Source organism: Phasianus colchicus, chromosome 9 (genome assembly GCF_987193195.1).
Source record: "Phasianus colchicus chromosome 9, bPhaCol1.hap1.1, whole genome shotgun sequence".
Lineage (NCBI taxonomy): Eukaryota > Metazoa > Chordata > Aves > Galliformes > Phasianidae > Phasianus > Phasianus colchicus.
Genome location: NC_143444.1, coordinates 12,599,792 through 12,620,172, shown reverse-complemented (window position 1 = coordinate 12,620,172; position 20,381 = coordinate 12,599,792). Strand labels below are relative to the sequence as shown.

The following is a 20,381-nucleotide window of genomic DNA, read 5'->3' as shown; positions in this document are numbered from 1 at the left end:
CACAGCCTTCTCTCATTTCACAGAAATCATAAATTTTAAGTCAAAATTACTTAAAAGATAGAGCCTGCTAACAGATAAGGCATAAACATACACTCTCATCCTGCGAGAAAGCACCAGAAGATTGGTTTAAAACCAAGTGATTATTGGTTTCTGTTTTCTTTCCTAAGTTGTTTTTTTTTATTAATCACCGTCTTAAAAGCCAACAAGGTCTACTAAGTTCATCCATGCAGAGGTACAGTCAATTTCTTGCCATTGCCAGTTTTAATACACTCAGAATTCCCTTCTTTCCCTCTAGAAAGTGCTGAGTTTAGACTAGGGATGATAAGCTCTCATGCAAAGACAGCTCACAGCTGCATTAAGTTGCTTACCTTTAGAAAGAGAACCAGAAGTTAAGGTGAGAGACAGGAGCTGTAACAGACCTGAAACCTGGCCTAGATTTGGCTGAATTATTTCCATAAGTTGCATTTGGTTTTTTAATGTAGCTAAAAACTGCTTGCACATCACAAAAAAAAAAAAAAAAAAAAGCTCTTTCCATTCTATAAAACTTCTCCAAGTCTTCCTAGCATAGAATAAAAGGTAAATATGGCAGTATTTTGTCCAGAATTACATATCGGTCATTTCAAGTTGGAGGGTAATATTGTGAAACCAAGTTTCCCTAGCCCTCTGTTTACAGAGCAAGAGGTTAAAGCATTTGCACTTCAAGTAAGAAATGTAATTTTTATGCACGTTCTAACAGAAACCAGAGGATTCTTACCCGCACTCCCCACCTCAAACTATGTGTGGGTTTTGTTTGTTTTTTAATACTCACTTATTCATTAAGTGTCAAAGTGCACTTAACGTACATCATATGTTAAACAGGCTCGATTATAATCCAATATTCAATAACCATAAGACAACACTGCAGTTATATTACTTGTCTTGTACGATCCAGAAACCACGCATTAGGCTTTTGTCAAACCTGCCCACACTTGGGACTGGACCACATCATCAATTACAGAGTGCCAAATGGTGCCTTTAACAGAACGGGCCTCCAGACAATACAGACTAACCCCTGCCCGTTCATAGGAAGCCTAATGAGTTTAGCAAGGCATCTAATGATTCAGTAACCAATTTTCTCTTGAAACTGAAAATGAAAGGCTTATTTCTGAACTATTAAGCTAACCACAGTAGCTACCTGGATGTAATTCAGACTACTAAAACCAAAAACTGTTTATATTGTATGCATACAGTTTTCAAGAGCACACAAGTAAGAAAACTCTTTTTACAAAGAACTAGCTATCCACTGCTTATATTTTGTAAAAGTCAATTACATGATCCAGAAAACTTTCTGAAAGATTTCAAAAACATTACACTGTAATCACCTAAAAAAAACCATTTTCTCACTGAAAACAAAGATTTTTATCACTGTGGTTATTGTATTGCAAATTAGTAAAAGAAACCTCAAAATTAAGAAAGAGCATACACCTAAATCTGAGGAAGTTCTCTGAAAGACAACCCTCCTTGCCAGCAATAAGGAGAATGCTGTCTGTCAGTAACAAGAATGGTCCTGAGGATATTTGCAAACTTACTACATTTTTTGTTTGTTTCTTTTAGAAACAAAAACATTATGCTTTGGCACACCACAGGGAGACCAAAGGAATGAGCAGTTCTTGTACAGGTGTAAAGAGAGCTAAATGTCTCCCATTTGGACTGAGCTCTGAAGCTCTCCTCCACAGGAAGCATCATCTTACAGTACAAGAACTGGTTTCTCTTCATTATTTTGAGACATTCTCTTTAGGACACCGCAGTCTGGAATTCTTGATATATGGATCAGTAAAAAAATCGAAGCAGGATAATGGAAGACACGATCCTAAAACATTTATACTAGTGAAAAATAAAGCTTCTGTCTGGCTCTGCTACAGGTAAATCATGAGAGGAGAGCACGCTCAGCACCCAGATACAGGCTTCAAAAATCACCATCCTCTGGGGGTGGCCAATGCCCTGAAAGCACATGGACAAGTGTGGTAGCTCCATCCATCCCTGCCATTTTCTGTGCAGCAGTGGATGCTGAGCACAGACAGTTTCACAGGATTTCCTCTTTGGCCCAAAGGTTGGAGAAATACTGTCACTAAGTGTATTTAATATACTGATAGTGGGAAAAAAATCCTTTCATAATGCATGCTAGTTTTGCTCATCAAAATGATGATGTTAACATCTGCAGATTACCAAGATATTTAAAAAGCAGTCCCAGATGTGCCACCACACAGGTACTTACGCTTCTACCAACATCATGTTGTCATTGCTGGTGCTGCTGACATGTTACAACTCCTGCAATGAGCCTTTTGTTATAGAATTTTATAGATTAGAGAATTAGTAGCTTCTGGCCCATTCCACTCAGAATTTCCTAGGAGGTATTAAGACAATATTTATTGAAACGAAGAACAAGTTTGAGAAAAAATAAAAACAAAAAAATCTAACATCAAAAGATGGAGCTATCGTTTATATGTTTGATCATGTATTTGTATGAACTTAATTTGGAACTGAGCAGATAGACCAAATTATACTCAATTCCACACAAAAAGCATGCTGTTTTCTACTGTGACATTTGCTATTTGACACAAAAATAAACATTTACTTGAGGCTTTGTCAACATAGCATGTTGTTATGAATACTGACCGAATTGTATAGAAATTCTTCACAAAAGAAACTGAATAGAAATGACTAATTAGACACAAGAAGCACAGGACTATCACTGCCCAGAGGAAAGATAGATTTCTCTAGACAGGCTTCTAATGAGGTGAAAGACTAAATGCAAAAGAATAAAAAAAAAGAAAAACCAATTCCATATACTCTCTATTACTACAGTCTTTGAGGTATTTCCCAGAGAATATATTCTAGCACTGAACTACTTCAATAGAATTAAACTCTGTTAGTAGGGACCATACTCTGTACCTAGACATAGCTTCTGTACTAAAAGTACTCCTAAGAGAGTTCAGAGACCAACATAAAGAGTTCTGAAGATGAAATTCTACCGTTAGCCATTCACATGGAACTGCAACACAGCAACTTCATTCAAACAAGTGAAAACCTAAAGGTCATGAAAATAACATCTAGAGAGAAAGGCATTCTCATTATAATTCCAACATCTTTCCTAATTTCCTAATTGCTAGGAGTAGGAAAAAACAGCAATTGGTATTTATTTCAACTGCATCTCCATTTTATTACATGGTTCAGTTATAATAAAGGGAAAAAACTTTGGTAGATAGCAACATTCTTGTATTAATATATGAATCAATAGACATTTATATAGCATGTAGGACAAGCCAGGACAAAGCACGAAGCACAGAACAAACTGAAGATTGAGCCTCTGAGATGATCTGAAGAGACGCTGAGCTACAAAGGGACATTAAATAGAAAGCAGAGAGCTGTTACTTTTTGTCAGGACAAAGGTGGGTTTTTTCCTCTCCTTTTGAAATTAAGTTCACAAAGTATTACACCAGTATTTCTCAATCACGCACCAATTCCAGTGTACTCTTTCAGATATCATACCCCTGTTTGCTCCATGCCCGCACCTCCCAGCCTTTGCAATGCTGCAGTCATAGTCCTGCAAAGATGTCATGAGGTTCCCAGGACCAAGGCTAGTTGCTCTTGGCAGCTAACATGGAAGAACTATGACAAAAAGAGCAAAGAGAATTTTGCTAATTGTCCTCTCAACAGACCTTGTCCCTTTGAGGGGAGCAGGACCTGTCAACCAAAATATCACCTTCCCCCTCCTCCTCTCACAGCACTGCCCTATGAACTACATACACAGCTGCAGCTACTCGCCTTTGCCTCAACAGCCTCATCAGCCACATGGTCATATCCAATTAGTGGGGGGTTTATATAACAGCGTGTGACAAAAATAGTTGAGGAAAGGCCAGACATTCAAAGGTAGTGTGCAAAAGGGAAGTAATCAGATGAGTGAATTCAGCCTCAATTCACGCACCTCAGGAGGCACAATCACAAGTGGGGTATTTTTTTTTTTTTATTGTTGAATTCTGATGTTGCATGCAAGAAAGCACATACAGGGTTAATAAGATGGAAGGTTTTTCTGTCAGTCCTCATTTATAACTCTAGCAAAGCAGAGTTAAGAAAGAACAGAAGGCAGAAAAATAAAAGAGGAACAGATCATTGCCAGAGTACTTTCATGCTCTTCCAAGACCTCAGCACTTAGTGTAGAACATAGGCTCCTGACTTTTCCTGGCCTGAGGATGATGATGACAAAAGATTAGCTGGGAAGATATCCCTTATTTCCATTCTGTTGCTGAGAATACATGTATATGGCTGTGTGTGTGTATATATATATATATATATATATATATTCTTTATACAATAAAGAAAAAAAAAAAATAGGTACCCACAGACAGAGCTGTTCCTATATTGAGGGCTCCTCTTTGCAAGCCAAGCCAGACAGTCCCCCAACACCTGACATCTAACAGACAGATCCCAAAAGCAGCGTCACCAAAGTAGGCATGTGTTACACCTCTATTAAACTTCACAAATATTAATACCCATACAATCATTAACATTACTAGGTACTCAAAGTGGTAGCCCATTGTGGTAACAATGGAAGTGCATGTTCAGGGTTAAAAATTCAACAGACATCGTTCCTGGCTCCTTCACAGATTTCAGCTGCCAAAAAAGATTAGATTAGTTTTGCTCTGCCAACAGGAGTAATTATCACTATATGCAGTAAAAATAACTGTAAGGATTCTCAATGAATGAAGTACGGACACACTGATGAAGCCTTAATTCAGCATCTATTAATGTCTTCTCCTGAGCCAGCAAGAGCAAAAAAGCAATATCGAAGTCAAGAACAGAGATTTAATATTTGTATCACTCCTGTGTGCCATTTTTTTGTGAAGCTCCAAAGACTTGGAATTCTGCTAAGAGTAGGCAATGCAAAAGGGCTGAATTTGAAGACCAAATCAATGGGATAGGATGAGTGCTTCTATTTTCAGTAAGATATTGAAAGCTAAAAGGCTATCTCCTAAGTTCCTGGGGTTGGAGCATCAGAACGCAAGTGAGGAGTACTCTGACTCTTCGGTGAAACATTAACTTGCAAAAGATCATTAAAAGACAAAGAAACTAACAAACACAGGAAGAATCAGTTTTAGGTTCTACATTTAGTCTCTTGAGCTGCAAACCATCTCCATTATTTAGATGATCAATATTTTTTAAATCCCTAAATAGGAGCAAACAAGCCAAACGTTAAATACCTCCTAACCTTCACTTTCCAAAAAGGATTGTCAGGAAGTATTTTTAGTTCTGTCACAAAGCAGACACGCTAATAGGGATGCAAGAGACAGCACACTGGGTTCTGAAGAAGGCAGGATCATTAGCAGCATCTGTACTTTTTTTTTTTTGTATAATCACTTAAGGCAGGAATCATTTTGGGGTAACAAAACATGCAAGACTGGTACTCCTATATAACCACGAAAAATTTTGCTTAGAATTATGCTTTGAAGAAAAGTGCAGATCTTCCTTAATTCTGACAGTATGCTTTAATGTGCAGTCTTACAGACAGAACAGCTAGGGAGATGTGTGGAGTTACGATGTGGGCATTCTTTGAAGGCCTACACAACGCGCAGCATGCTGTGTGAACTATGAAACATATTAAATTCCTTTGAACCATTGCTAGCACAGTACGAATATTAATAGCATGTTCTTTATTTGCTCAGTTAATGTAGTAATTAAATATTCATGGAAAAGCTCCTCTTAAAATTCCTGACTACTATTCAATTGTGTCTATTACATTTTGGCTTGCGTATGGAGTTTAGTTTATGTACCTTTGCTCTTCTCTTTGCTTCAAATAAAGAAAATATAAATTGAAAGTTGAAGAAAAAGCTGAGGAAGCACAAAGTATGCCAAGCTTTGCTAGTACTGGTATGGAGGGAAGGGAGGGTAGGAGTAAAACACTCTAGACACTCTGGACTCCTGACTCCTTGTCTATGCCAGCACCATGACACTGATTAACAAGCAAGGGCAAAGCAGCATGTAAATTCTGTGCTCCTTATGTCCTTCTACAAGCCATGAAACTGGCAACTTCTAAGTAAACAGTCACCAAAACCTATTCAGCAAACAGCTGCCATGTCCCACAGCGCATACAGGATCAAGCATCGCCACGCTGCCCCAGGAAACCTGCCCTCCTTGGCCTGTTGCAAGTTACAGAATACAGCAAAGCTTTGGAATAGCACAGTCACTAAACAGACAGGAATTTTTAAACCACAGAATCCAAATGCAGGAATTCCCCAACTTACAGGTTTAATTAGAAAGAAGCAGGGGTGGGAGCTCAGGACAGTATCCTGTTGTAAATACAAGTTCTTGGGGAGCCCTTTGTTCCCTGCTGGCAAGACTCAACATGTCTATTCCACAGTATCTCAACAAAAAAAACAGTAATTACAACAACATATTAAGTATGCAAAGTGCACACAGATTAGCTAAGAGGTTCCTGTGCTTAGTTACCTTTTCAAATGACTAGCCCTAATCCATCTTACCTCCTGAAGCTGCATCCCTGCAAAAAGCAATACAAAGGGAACAGGGAACACAGCCCTGAGAAGAGGAAGAATAGGAAGAAAACAGAAGAAAGGAAGTGAAAAGAGGACAACAGGAAATGGAACAGCAAAGGAAGAGAGACAGTGAAACAAAGGTTAAAAGGAAAAAAAAAAAAAAATCAAAATAGGCTAATAGAAAGATCCAGTGAGAAAAACAACGTAACTAATTCAAGATTTGTTTCATGTTTAAATCATGGGAAAACATCAAGCAAGTCTAACACAAGGGAATAATATGTTAACATTTGGGTATCAAAATGCTTCGGGCAAAACTATTTATAAAGCTGCCATTTACAGTGAGACAGTGGTCACCATGAACTGTATTTACAACCCTGACAAGGAAAATGCTTCTGTAAAGAGTAGAAGTGTGAAAGACACTGATTTTTCTTCTAAGATTCGTTTTCATCAGTTCTAACACAGAGTTTCTAATCATTCAAATTTCAGCTTTGTTAATAAAACACTAGCAGTTGCATCAAACTGCTCTATAGTTGGAAAAACCTCAAAACTATTACCTACATAGAGTATCTAAACATATACAGGAATTAAAAAAAATATCTAAAAGCTACAGCCTACTTGACACATTAAACCTACAAAACAAATGGACAATTTCAAAGAAATTAGCACCTATTCTTTCATGACCAGCGTAAAAAAAAAAAGAAAATTATACCTACACTCAAACCACAGAGATTCTTCCAGCTACAGAGATCTTCACACTGCTACAAAGAACACCCAACACGTTTCATACTGCTAGCCTGGCACACTAAGATACTGCTTCCATTGCATTTTCATGTCATTCATTCATGACCATGTTTTACTTTTACAAGTCTCTATTGTTAGGAGATGCAGCAGAAGACTTTCATACAAAATTTGCATTTAAGATCCATAGTTCGATTCAGCTCCTTATTGGAATTACAATCCCTTTTCCAGTGCCTTCCCCCAGCCTAAAGTAAGCCCCATTGAATTCATCATCCAAACTTAATCTACACTAGGGAAGTCATGTTCTAATGTCCTGGACTTTCCTACAATGCCAAACCTAGATTCCAGCCACTGCATTCCTCTGTGGAGGCTCATTAGATTTTTTTTTAAATAATTTTAAAACTAATCTGTACTTGCTCATTCTTCTTCAACTACAGTCTCCAAACTTTCTATAAATAACACAGATTCAACCGTTATTTTTTTTACAATTTTAAGAACAAAACATTCAAGCCTGCATGGAAATTCAACACAATAGAACACTTTAAGGCTTAGTAGGCATCTGTTACATTTAAATCTAGTCCTAATAACTCCTACATGCTTCTATTTCTTATCTGTGGATCATATTGCTCATGTACTAGGTCTGTGATTTCCAGCATAAAAGAGCAACATTCTCACTTTCATTCATAAGTGTTAACACACATGAATCCTGCAACATTGTAAATGCTTTCTTGAATTGTATGAGTAATATTTTCCAGGCTCTTATGATAATGGAATTAACTCCTAGCATGATCTAGCAAGATGTAGTTAATCTCTCTACCAATTACTCAATAAGAACATTGTTGTCCTCTCTTTTAAAAATCCACTGTTATATTTTTGCTAGTGTGCCATGTCAGGTGTGCAGCGTATATTGGCTGCTCCCTACAGTAAGGACAGGTTTTTCAAACACACTTGGTGAGCACTTCTCAGGGATTGCCATCTCAGTAAGTAGAATAGCAAAGGCCAGAAGCCCAAACCATAAACCTGTGGGAATAGGCATGTCTGACAAACTCCAGCAGTAAATTTGCAGGATTGGAAGTAAAAACTCAGTAGACACTGTGAATACTACCTATATTTCTTTTTTCTTTTAGATATTGTGATATTCTCTGCAGATTTAATACATTGTTGCAGCACCAAATGTCATCTTTATTGCACTGATGGCCAAAAGTTTCAATCTCAAAAGTTGAGGAAGAAAACAGAAAGCTCTCAACTTTATCAAACTTATAATATCTTTGCATGGAGCTCCATTTTACTTATCATGCTGACAAATTCAGATACCTTTGCAACCTTAGCAGTCAATCATTTTCCGCTAACAACATTACCTATTAAAAGCAAACCCAGAGTTGGTTTTACTGTTCCTAGATTCTCATGTAATTATCAGACAGAGCAACGGGCACCAAGTACATCATCCTTTTCTGCTCAGTAGTGAAATAAGATGAGCCAGGTTAGAGTGCAGCTGAACATGTAACCTCATTCATCTAACAGGCATCACATGCACCATCTGTACTTCTACCCCCAAGCAAAGATGTTACAGACTGTTGTACCATACCAGTGCCTCAAGTCTCACTCTTGAGCCAAGACTGGGACCAAGATTGAGCTACTCTTACGACTAAAAAAATCAAATTGCATCAGAAAGGAAAACCGCTTTACCCTTTGGGCTCTGCAGGTCTCATTTCTTCCCTCCCTCCAGAAGGCAAAAGATTTTGGGAAAAATACAAAAGAGCCACAACCTTCAAGCCCCTGTGCAGCTGCTCTGAGGTGGGAGCAGAGATGCAATCATCAGCAGAGATGCAGTCATCAGCAGAGCTTGCCTTTACTTGCCAGCTTTCCCAATCCCTTCCCCAGCACATGGAAGCACAGGGCCCTTCACCCAGACCTCACGGAACTGCAAGAGAACTTGCCACTTGAGTCATCATACACCAGATGAGACTTAACTGATCACAACAGGAAAGTGGGAAGTCTGAGGAGAGCAACTCTCTTCAAGATAACACCGAGCAGGTAGAGCAGTTTTAAAAAGCGGAAGCACTACTCAACAATTTATTTTGTCTGTCAAGGAGATTTAAGCACACAACTGTGTTTAACAGACCGCATGTTTAACTAGCAACACTGCTTCCAAGAATGAGTTCTCAAGCATGGAGTGTCACTCCCAGGACCTTCACAATCTGCACTAAGTAAAATACATCTTTATTTCAACCTAAAATTGGAAAGAAAAGTATGATGCCATTTATTCCATAAATAAATAAATGATCTAAAGCTCTGATACTTTATTTTATACAACACTGCAAGTTTTTCAGAGAACAAAACTCATTTGGGTGATTTCTGTGACTGACTTAATCGATCTGATCTTTTACAGTACTGCATTACTTCAGATGAGCTTTAAAAAACACTTGCAGCGTTAATGACAAAGCTTTTCTGAAATACTTAAAAGCCAATACATAGACCACAATTTGAAGTTTAAGAAGATCTAGCAGACCACACTTCATAACTCAGTAAGACAAAGCAACTTACTCTGAGTCTGCTACCCACCACTTGCACTGGATAACCCTCCAGGAGGATAAGCAAAAATTTTCCTTCCTCAGGCTTCTATCATGACCTCCTCCTACAATGCCTCTTTCCCAAGCTGAAAAATCTTTCCTTCTCTGTGGAGCTGTTCTTCACCAGAAAGCATATGATAGCTTTGAAAAACCCTATTGTCCTCCTCCACACCTTTCTCATTTTCTTACATCCTTTTTAAAGCAAAAGGCCACAACTCAGTAACTGTGGATTATGCAGAAGATCACAATGGCATAATAAGCTGTGATGCATAATGGTATAGCAAATGTTCAGAGCACAAAACAAGTGGACACAAATAAAATTTGCTCAATTCTTCAGGTGCCACATCCTCACCAAAACAGACTGCTGCTGTGAAGAATCTTGTCTAGATGACCATAAGATACAGAGCTAGATGAAACAAGGGTTTGATCAATAACTGCAATTCTTGTGATTTCAACATCAATAGGACACACACACAGTTCTCAGGCTTCCAAAAATACTCTGCAGTAGAAATCAATTAAAATACAAGTCTAATGCTTCTGTACTTGCAACTGTTTCTCACACAGCCATTCTCTAGTCCAGCCAGTGCTAGGCAAACTCTCTTCCCCTTCATCAGTGACAAGCAATCTTCTTAATTAAGGAATTCAAAGCGTCACAATGATTAATTTTAAATCAAGTTGTACTACCAGCAACGCTGAAAATATTTCGACTATTTATAAAGCTTCAGGTTTCCTTTCCTAAGGATGCTGATAAACAGCAAGAGGTAAACTTGACATGTTTCAGCCAAGTACTGGCATAAGTCTTCACTGTCTAAAAAGCTGCATTTGCTCAACCCAGCTGCTTGCCAAAATGGATCACTGAAGCAACCTGAACTCATATGGGAAATGTGTTCAAGTCACATGAACACTTACTTCCACTGGTATGAATTATCAGCCTCAGCAGAGGGAAATGAGTGAATTATCGTGGAAATTCAACTGTCACTTCTGCACTTGGCCCATTTGATGTCTCCACTGAATCATACCAATATATTGCCTTTGCAGCCCTTGAAGTACATACCCATGAATCATCCAAAACTTGATTTCAAAAGATGCCACTTTGGCATCTCACAAAGTAAAATGTAACCATGAACATGGATTCATTAAGAAAGATATTTATGAAAATATATATATATTTTTTTTTTTAATTAAAATCCAAGCACACAAAACACCTAAACCAATCAAGTGGTGAATAAACACTAGGTTACAACAGAGAGCCATCTAGCATTGTCTGGACTCTCATTTCCCAAGCTATTTGCTACCCTACCATCAGTGCTGGGGAACAGCCTGCATTACCAGGCCATACTGCATGCTGAGTCTTAAGGATAGTCATTGAATTTTTCCTCCAATTCAACTCAGAATTTTTTTATTTTTTGTAAGTCATTGTAATGTAGTTGGCTGTTTCCAATAGCTCATGATAATCAACACACAGTCAAGGCTGAACACAAAACTCATCATCATAACTGAAGATTCAGTCCTCAGCACATGAAATCCAGGAGATGAGCCTTTTACAGAAAGAAGCATGGAGCTCCAGGACCTTTCAAACTCACAAAATACAGATGAGGACTGGAAACTTTCTCCAAGTTTCCCCAAGGCAGGACCTGGAAGCCACAACTGTAGGAAATCCCCAGGAGGTACACTACTGGTCCCTGAACTCAGTGAAGGAGCTGAAGACTACCTACTGTATTCATTGAATTAAGCCTATTAAAGTCATAGTCTGGCTATAAAAAATAGAACTAATTTATTTATTACTCTAGCAGCAATGTAAGCTAAGAAGATGCAGAATTTAACTCATTTCTTTTTAGAAGCATTCCTATCATCCTAAATTTAACATTGTCCACAAAAATTAAGTTTATAAAGCGCACACATCAAAGCAAGATGTTGCCTACCTGCACAGGACTACTTGAAAACCAAAAATCACTCCTGTCATGGCTAAAAAAAATTGCATAAGCAGTAACCTATCACTAGTTTTGGTACTGATGCATACAAAAAGGAAAACATAGCACCATAGTGTAGAGCCAGTAAAAGCATTTGCCTGCCTGCAAGTTGTAGGCAAATATTTTCTTTAAAGCTATTATACAGAAGAACACATTCAGAACCAAAACAAGCAGCTGCTTAACATACTTTCAGACTTCTGAACAGGCATAAGAACAAGTGATTCTTCAGGATGTTTTCCATTTACATAACACTGAATACAAGCACTGGAGCTAAGCTGTAAGAATGCGTAGAAAGCCTAGGCTTACATTGGGTTGTTCAGTGCTGTCCTGTTCTACCGAGTAGTCTAGTAATACAGTGAAACCTAAATAAAACACTGTGGGATCCTGCACAAGCACCTATCTTCTGAAAAGCACAGTAGTTTGGTGTGATAATAAAGCAGGTGGAGATTAGAAAGCACAACCAAATCAATATATATGCAGTTGGTAACTAGGATTTTGTAACAATGACAGATTTTCTTCTGCCTCTGCGTGGAAATAGTTCTCAGCACAGGGGGAATAAGAGTTATTTTCAGACTAGCAGACATGATAACACAGTGCAAGGCTGAGTCTTTCCTCTTAAGTCAGATAAGCAGAACGACAGCATGTAGTCTTGTAGCAAGAGAAAAAATTGTTCTATTTGTTGCATACCATGAAAAACTAGACAGAAAAAAGATTTAGCAACATAATTTTGAATGGATCAGAAGTGAGGTTATGCGAAACACAGGCAGGATAATAAGGAAGCAAGGCAATTGGAACAGACCCTTGCAACCAGCTTTACAGCTACATTCACTGTTTTCAGTGGACACCCTAATTGCTGCTTTCAGAAACTAGCATTTCCCTACTTGTGACAATGATATCCTCCTTGAAGCGTGCTTGCACAAAAGAAAAATATGTATATATATATATATAGATCACAAGTCAGCATGCAGTAGCGACCTGAACTATACATCTTAATTATTTAATTTCTGCACAACTCATTCATTACTAAATGAAACCACAAGAGCAACTACTTGGGTATTTTCTGCACCAGAGACTGGAAACTCACAAGGCTGTGACTCAGTATTCCCCTCTAGGGAAGGCTGTACCACACACAACTGACCAAGCTGTCTGATCCTTACCAGGTGACTCATGAGTCTGCCAAAACCCAGGTCCAGTTCCATCACCAGCCTGTGGCCACCCCAGTGGAGCCACAGCATCCTGCACAGAGCTTCACCACCTGCTCCAACACCCTTCCTAGGGCAAGAGAAATGAGTTACCTCAACACATGAGGAAACTGTTGAATTTACATGCTGCCAGCAACAGACAATGCAAACTGTATTTGCTTTAAGTCCATTCTCTGCAATTTGCAGACAGTTACTCTCTAAGGGCAACAGGAGAACTTACAGACTGTCCATATTTTACACTCTGTTCAGACATGCAGATCTCATCTACCCACACATTTATGGCAGCAACACCAGTCAGGAAACGCAACAGAATTGAACTAAAAATGCAAGTAAAAACAACTGGATATTAGAGGCAATATTTATTTATGTAAGCAATAAAATGGAAAACGTGACAATTTCATTTTTGTAAATCACTACACCTACCCAGCAAGAAACAGTTTTCAACCTCAAAGACCTCCTAACGCAACAACATGGAAATCACTTCTCTTTTTGGTCAGACATCATTGTTTTGAAAACATGAAATTTCATGATTAAAAGAAATCATACCCACTTCAATGCCAGCCAGAAAAAAATTAAACAACTGCCATTCATTTATTTCCTCCTTACAATTCTTGGAAGATTTCTATTTCCAAAGAAGGTTTCAAATTCTCCTAAAGCAGACAAACAGCATGATCAGTAATACCAAGGGAGTAGACATGCTCCAAACAATTTTTCTAATGCTGACCAAAAAAAAAAAAAAAACCCTTGAATTTCATCATCATGCATCTTCTTTTCAGTCAATCTGTAGTCACTCAAGTTCTTTAGTTTACTTCTTCCTTTGGGCATTAGCAAACTTTTAATGAATAATTTAAGGAAAAAAAACCTCTCAGGTACAGACCAAGACACAGCTTTACTTCCCGATTTACAAAAACACCTTCACAGAATCATAGCCCCCTCCCAACACAACTCTTTACAGAAGAAGAGTATCCAACATAAACCCAGTATCCAGTGAGAAGACCCAACAGAGGCAGCATCAGGAACTCAGTTGACCACACCAAAGGGTAGGTGACAGGAGGGACAGCCTCCCCCCAAGACAAGAAAGCAGGCACGGTCACTACCATCCCTTGCAGGGTGTGACTTAGAAAACAAAGAACTTCCATAGGTGAATACAGAGACATGACAATGGCTGGAAATAAATATGACTACTAGCAAGTACTACAATAGAGGAAACTCTACTGTTAATATTCACTTACCGCTACAAGAAGTTTAATATAAGGTTGAAGGAAGCATAAAGGAATGGGCCAAATTTCACAGTGGAAAACTTGAATGATAGAAAGCTAAGCAAAAACCACCTCCTTCCCAGCAGCATGGATCATTTCTAGAAGAGCATGTGAGGGAAACCATTCTGAAGTTACGAAGGACCCAGTACTGAAGCCCACAGTCACTGAGCTGGATTAAGTTTTCTCATCACAAAACAAAGTTCGAAGTTGCTCTAGGGCTTCAAATGATATGAAACCATAAAATCAGCCAGGACATCAAGCTGAATGTCACAATAATTATTCTTCAAATACACGCTGTCTCTTGGATCAGGAACTGCATGAAAACATTTGATTTTAGTCCCATCAGAACCTGTGTTAACTCACAACACATGGTAGTGTTGAACTGTTTCACATTCACAAAGAAAAAAATAATGGAATAGTGGGAGCAAATCAAGACACGAGATGCTTGTTCCCAATAATTAACAACTTATGGCTTGATCCTACAGAGCTGTCAATTCCAGTCTTTGGTGGAGGGCCCAGTAGGGATGGACACTTCCTCTGCCTGTAGCACCAGGAACTATTATGGAAGCATCCAATCTAAGAAAGGAAAAGACTAAAACTTTAGACATGAAGAAACAAGCTATAGCCTGAATAAAGTAACTAAGATTCTGTAAGTGATCTCCAATACATTACTTTTTAACTTTCCATCTAACCTGATATCTGTATTCTGACTTAAGATTTGCATTAGCTCTGATGGTAGTCCCTCATGGACAAAATCCAAAGGAAGTCTTCTAGCAGGTCAGAAACTCATATAATCATAAAAGCATTTCAGTTGAAAAGACCATTAAGATCATCTAGTCCAGCCATCAGCGCATGCTCATCAGTGCTCTAAACCATGTCATTCAGTGTGACATCTACCCTTTTCTTGAAAACCTCCAAGAATGGTGACTCCAACATCTCTCTAGGCAACCAGTTCCAATATCCATCCTCAGCCAAAAGATGGGTAATTTAAATTCCCAAACTATTTTCTACTATTTATTTTTCTCACCTCCAGACTGTGAAGAAGAAATAAAATTTCAAGTCTATCAGACACTAAAAAGCAAGTTGAACTCAGGGGAAAAGGGAACGAAATGATGGAGATGGGTGTCCAGCCTGAGGGAACTGCAGCCTAAGTGTGCTGGCAGTTTCTGCCTCGCAAGCAACACAGAAAATCAATCTGAAAAAAAAAAAAAAGCAGTTAAAAATAACTATCATTCCCATCTGCAACTGCTCCCACAGGACATAGCCCCAGAAAAAAAAGATTGCTCAAGCACTGCCGCAGTGGCACGCATCTCCAGAGTTTGGTGGGACAGGCAGAAATCAAATAAAAAAAGTCATTTATGACAATTAATCACTGAAAAGCAGCTTAAATCATCACAACACAAGATTTCTGATCAAGTGCAGCTTAGATACTTAAAAAGCACACATTATCTGCTCCTACAAGTATGGCTCCCACTGGAGCTCCCTGCCCAGCACTTGCACCCATATGGGAAGCAGCATCTGCAGATCACTCATCCACATAAGGAAACAGATTCCAGATCTGTGGAGAGAGAAGGCCAACAGGACAACAGGGCAGGGAAAACAGCTGAAAGAAGAAAGATCATCAGGAAACAAGTTAATGAGGAAACAGATGCACCAGAAAGAGAGAAAAATACCAGGGTGGGTGGTAGCAAGGCAAGTGAAGGTGAAAGTAACGTAGCTCTGGATGTGGGTGGAGAGGACAGAATAAGCTGCAGAACTGGGGTGACTCAAAACGAAGGAGAAGTAGACACAAGAAGAGGAAAAAAAAAAAAAACCTACTCCCCCAAAGCCCACAGCTGTCAGAGCAACAGCTCTCACTAATCACAGAGTCGTCTGGGTTCCCAGACACAAAAAAATGAAAACAAGCCATCTAAGTCAGTAGGAAAATTTGAGAAATAAAGGAAAATGAAGAGAGGCAGTCACTAGCAGAGCTGACGGGAAAATGGTATATCCTACAGGATATCACAACATTTCAAAACCTACACTATTTCAAATCAGGATAAAAGGTATGTTTTAGTTCATTAAACTTTAACACAACTTGATTGAAACACCAAATTCTGAGGTCAAACTCCAACAATATTCAGCATGAAACAGGAGAAACTAAATAGCATATTTCTTTTCCAAATAGTTTAAAGAACATCTCCCAAGAATTCCTGCAAAACTTGGAGGTTTAATTTTCTTGTCTAACTGCTCCATCACTAATTTGACAAACAAAATTAAATGAAACCACTATTCCTCACTAGAATACTGCATAAAAGAGATACAATACAATGGAGTCACATTTCAAAAATGAGTAGTTCTGCAAATCTGACTGTGGCCCTGCAAGATGAGTTACAAAATCTGATGTGTTTTTAAGTTTTAGGGAATGATTCTCCTATCCTGTGCTCCTGCGGCATGGAAATGGCAAAAGAGTTCTGAGATGGAAAGAAAGTCCATACCAAAGTGCAATGTCACTGTCAATCTCCCACACAGCTAATAGAGCTGCTTTTTTTGTTTGTTTGTTTTTTCTTTTTGTTTTTGTTTTTTTTTTTTAGTATTTCTTAATTGGTATTTTTAACACTAAATAACAATTAACTTTCCATTTACTATTGCTAAAGCCTTGTGCTCGTGGCATAACACGATCAACTATGGGCCTTTACAGGCAACAAAAACCTGATTTCTCATAGAAGAATGCATCGATCATGCAAATTAACTGGATTCCCAAGTGGCCTACAAACCACTGCTTCACACCAAGCTTCCCAAAACTGAAGAGAGATCCACACCAAATGAGACACAAGAAAAAGCAGGTGGGAAATGAAAGTTCAGTAGAATTTTTTTAAAAAAAATACTTTGAGATAAGCAACTATCAGTTCAGAAAAGTACTTTATGCAACCTGAAATACTGCCTCCCTCTTTCCAGAGGGTAAATCACTGAAAGAAACTGTAACTTAAAAGTTTCTTCATATAGCTTGGTGATGTTGAGCAAAACTGGTACAGATCTTCAGCCTCAAAACAGCACGAGGACATTTTCAAAATATGTGCTTAAACACAAGCTAGGTTTTTAAAGCTTGCCAGAAATTCCTTCCCAACAAAAAGATAGCAAACAGCCACGGACCCAAAGGCAGCAGTATGCAACAGCACTTGAAATTCTCAGTCTTCAAGCAGAAGACAGAGCTACAAGCAACAGCAGTAAACATTCCCTGCAATTCTCTATTTTCCACTTGTTCTCCAGAAACAATAAATTGCAAGCTGGAGCTAAATCCCACAGAAATGAGTAGGATGGTAAGTGCTTACTTTGAGTTACAGTTCCCATAGTAGAACTGCATCATGATTGTAGCTCTATCCAAAGATAACCAAAACCTGCTCAGTATGTTACTGAAGTGACAGTATGGTCTTCCACCTACATATAAGCAACTCTGTGCTGGAAATCACATAGATTCACTCAGTGATCCCCAGGAATTCAGAAAGAAAAATAAGACCATCCTTAACTGACAAGGTACCACTGCTACGTAAAGTAACAGTTGGAGGGAATGTGAAGTTCATCACTCTAGTATTTAAGTATAATTTATGTACAGAATGCAAACAAAACACAAGAAATTGAGGCTATGAGGATGTCATCATCATTACTAAATTTATTTAGAGCATGAGCAGTTTTGTTTTATCATCTAATTTCTTACATGATAGCAAAGCTTCTTTTACAGTCATTTTTCAAGGACCAAGCTTCTGCTGTAGTTGACCGTAAGTCTTCTATTCATGTTAAAGTAATATGATCATAAAAACCTATGATACAAGATATCCTAAGAATAGACTGCACAATATATCGCCTTGTATAACTCAAAGAATAGACAAATTTGATAGCACTAAGGATTTTGCAATAAAAACCCTCCTGTCCTGACAAGCTTTGCCACTTCAAAATGTGCTTTAAATATGCTTTTGGTTTTCCAGAAAATGTGTTATTACAGCAACAATTTTAAATACATATTTTATTTATTTTTACAAGGCAATGATATTATGTTTCCTATATAATCTAAAGTACCTTACACATGATTTTTAGATGGATAAAACTAGTGAAACCACAGGCAGTGACATACTATACCAAATCCCTACTAATCAAATTAAAATGAAATTCTGATTTAATGTAAAGGTAATTTGCAGGTCCAAAATAATTATTTTGTATAACAAGATAGTCAGATGTAATTTTCCCCAATTACTTTTGTCTATACCTGTAGGTCTGCAAGTGCATTAAATGCCACGTGAGCAGCATTCATATCAATTGCTACGGTGCCACTATATTACACAATGTGTGACTGAAGTTTCACGTTCTGAATATCCAAAGAATCAAATATCCTATTAGCAGTCCTTCACTGCTTCATGTTACCAAGACATTCACCACTGTCATATAATACAGGATGAAGGAAAGAGTCATTGACAGATACTTATCTGAAGTACATGTTCCCACTTGACAACGGATTGAATTGGAACCAACAGTACTCACTGATCCTTGGGGGACCATCTTTCTCCTAAATATACAAATTCAAAACATGTCTATTAAGATAGCAATTCAGATGCCAGTTTATACATTAATACTCAGCAACTATTTCACAGTGCCTCAAGTTTCAAACTTGGCTTATCAAAGTAAAGCGAGAGCAAAGAAAGCAGCTCCAGATGATGCTGGGTCAACTGGAGAACAGAGAAAAAGATAAATAGCCAATTCACCAAAGCATACATCAACTTAGACTTCTCTTGTGAAACCATTTTTAAAATACTGAAATAACACAGTGTAGAGTAGTAGAAAACGTTGTTACAGAACATTGTGGAATAATATAGAAGCTCTGTGATGCTTAGAGCAACAAGGAGGAGAAGAAAATAACTGAAGATCTTCAGTGGAGAAAAGGGTTGTCAATTTTCTTTTGCTTGTTTGTTGGAGAACTACAGATACAAACTTAGTACAGGGAGGAGTGAGTTTGAAAGCCTGCCACCTTAAACTTCCTGAAGATAGAATTATCAATGACGTTAAGCCAATGCACCCTCCTTCGTAGAGGGGGATCCCACACAACACCAGGTACAAACCAGGAGCTCCTGCCCACAACACAGCTCAGGCTGTGAGCCCAGCTGTCCTGCAGTGACAGGTTCTCATCCCACCCAGCCTGGTTTGGCCTGCTACCCTGTGCCTTTCCAGCAGCACCTAGTGTTCTCCTGCCCTGCCCCCCTTTTCATCATGCAAGTCTGGGTCCTGTAAGCCCTTCCCATTCCCAGCTCACTGGTTCCCATTAGCCCACCCAGGGCCTAGCAGCAGCCATGCCCACACTCAGCCATGCCATGCCTTGCCATGTCCCCAGCAGTGCCAAGTTACCTTGCATCTCACCTTGAGCCCTTCCCTGCTATCCCTCTGCATTTCCTTCCTTACACTTGCAATTTGTTCTTTATGCCCAGATTTAATCAATTCTTTTATCTTCACAGGAGATGGAGATAGGATGAGGGTGAGAAATACACAATCCTCTATGTCACCCACAAACAAACAGCACAAAGCCAGACCTATGTGCAGTGCCACAGCCTGGGAACAAGCCCCCGGACATGGCAGACCCAGGGGGGCACCATTATTGTTACAGAATAGCATGGCATAGCCAACACTGCTTTCCTGTACTTATCCTGCTATAAATCTCAAATGCTTTTTCCAGCCCTCTCAAAATCCTAAAGCATCTCACTTGCTGATACACTTATTGATCCATCTCTCAGCTTCTCCTGACCTTTCCTTCCAGTTCACACTAGTATGAGGAAACAACTGGAAGATGCATTTCCTTTCTGAGAATTCAGATGTTCATTCTTTCCTTCCCACAAACAATCTTTTCAGCTGACCAATGCCATAGGTCTCCCACCTCTGTCAGATGAGGATCAGGAAATAGCTTGGCTTCTCCCACGTGACAGAGTAGCACACCACGCACAGTCACTAAGTTAAACTATCCACAGCAGATGAACACTGTGGCCTCTGTGAAAACCAGCACTAACATTTTTTCCTGTCACTGCATTATACAGCTTCCAGCACACTAAGGCTTTGTGCAAGAGGTGACATTTTAGGCAGTTCTTGGCAAGATACACTG

The 20,381-nt window shown here is 38.8% G+C and overlaps 1 protein-coding gene across 6 annotated transcripts in view; it reads right to left on the bottom strand.

Annotated features, from left to right (window-relative positions):
- Nucleotides 1-20,381, bottom strand: part of VAV3 (vav guanine nucleotide exchange factor 3) — a 195,211-nt gene that overhangs the window by 132,996 nt on the left and 41,834 nt on the right. The window contains exon 1 of one of the 6 annotated variants that reach the window (XM_090146211.1): nt 12,963-19,695. The exons of the other annotated variants lie outside the window; for them this stretch is intronic. Within the exon in view, the coding sequence (XP_090002337.1) occupies nt 12,963-13,040 (78 nt within the window). The 5' untranslated portion in view covers nt 13,041-19,695. Of the gene's footprint in view, nt 1-12,962; nt 19,696-20,381 lie in introns of those variants that run through there. 6 annotated transcript variants of the gene reach the window in all.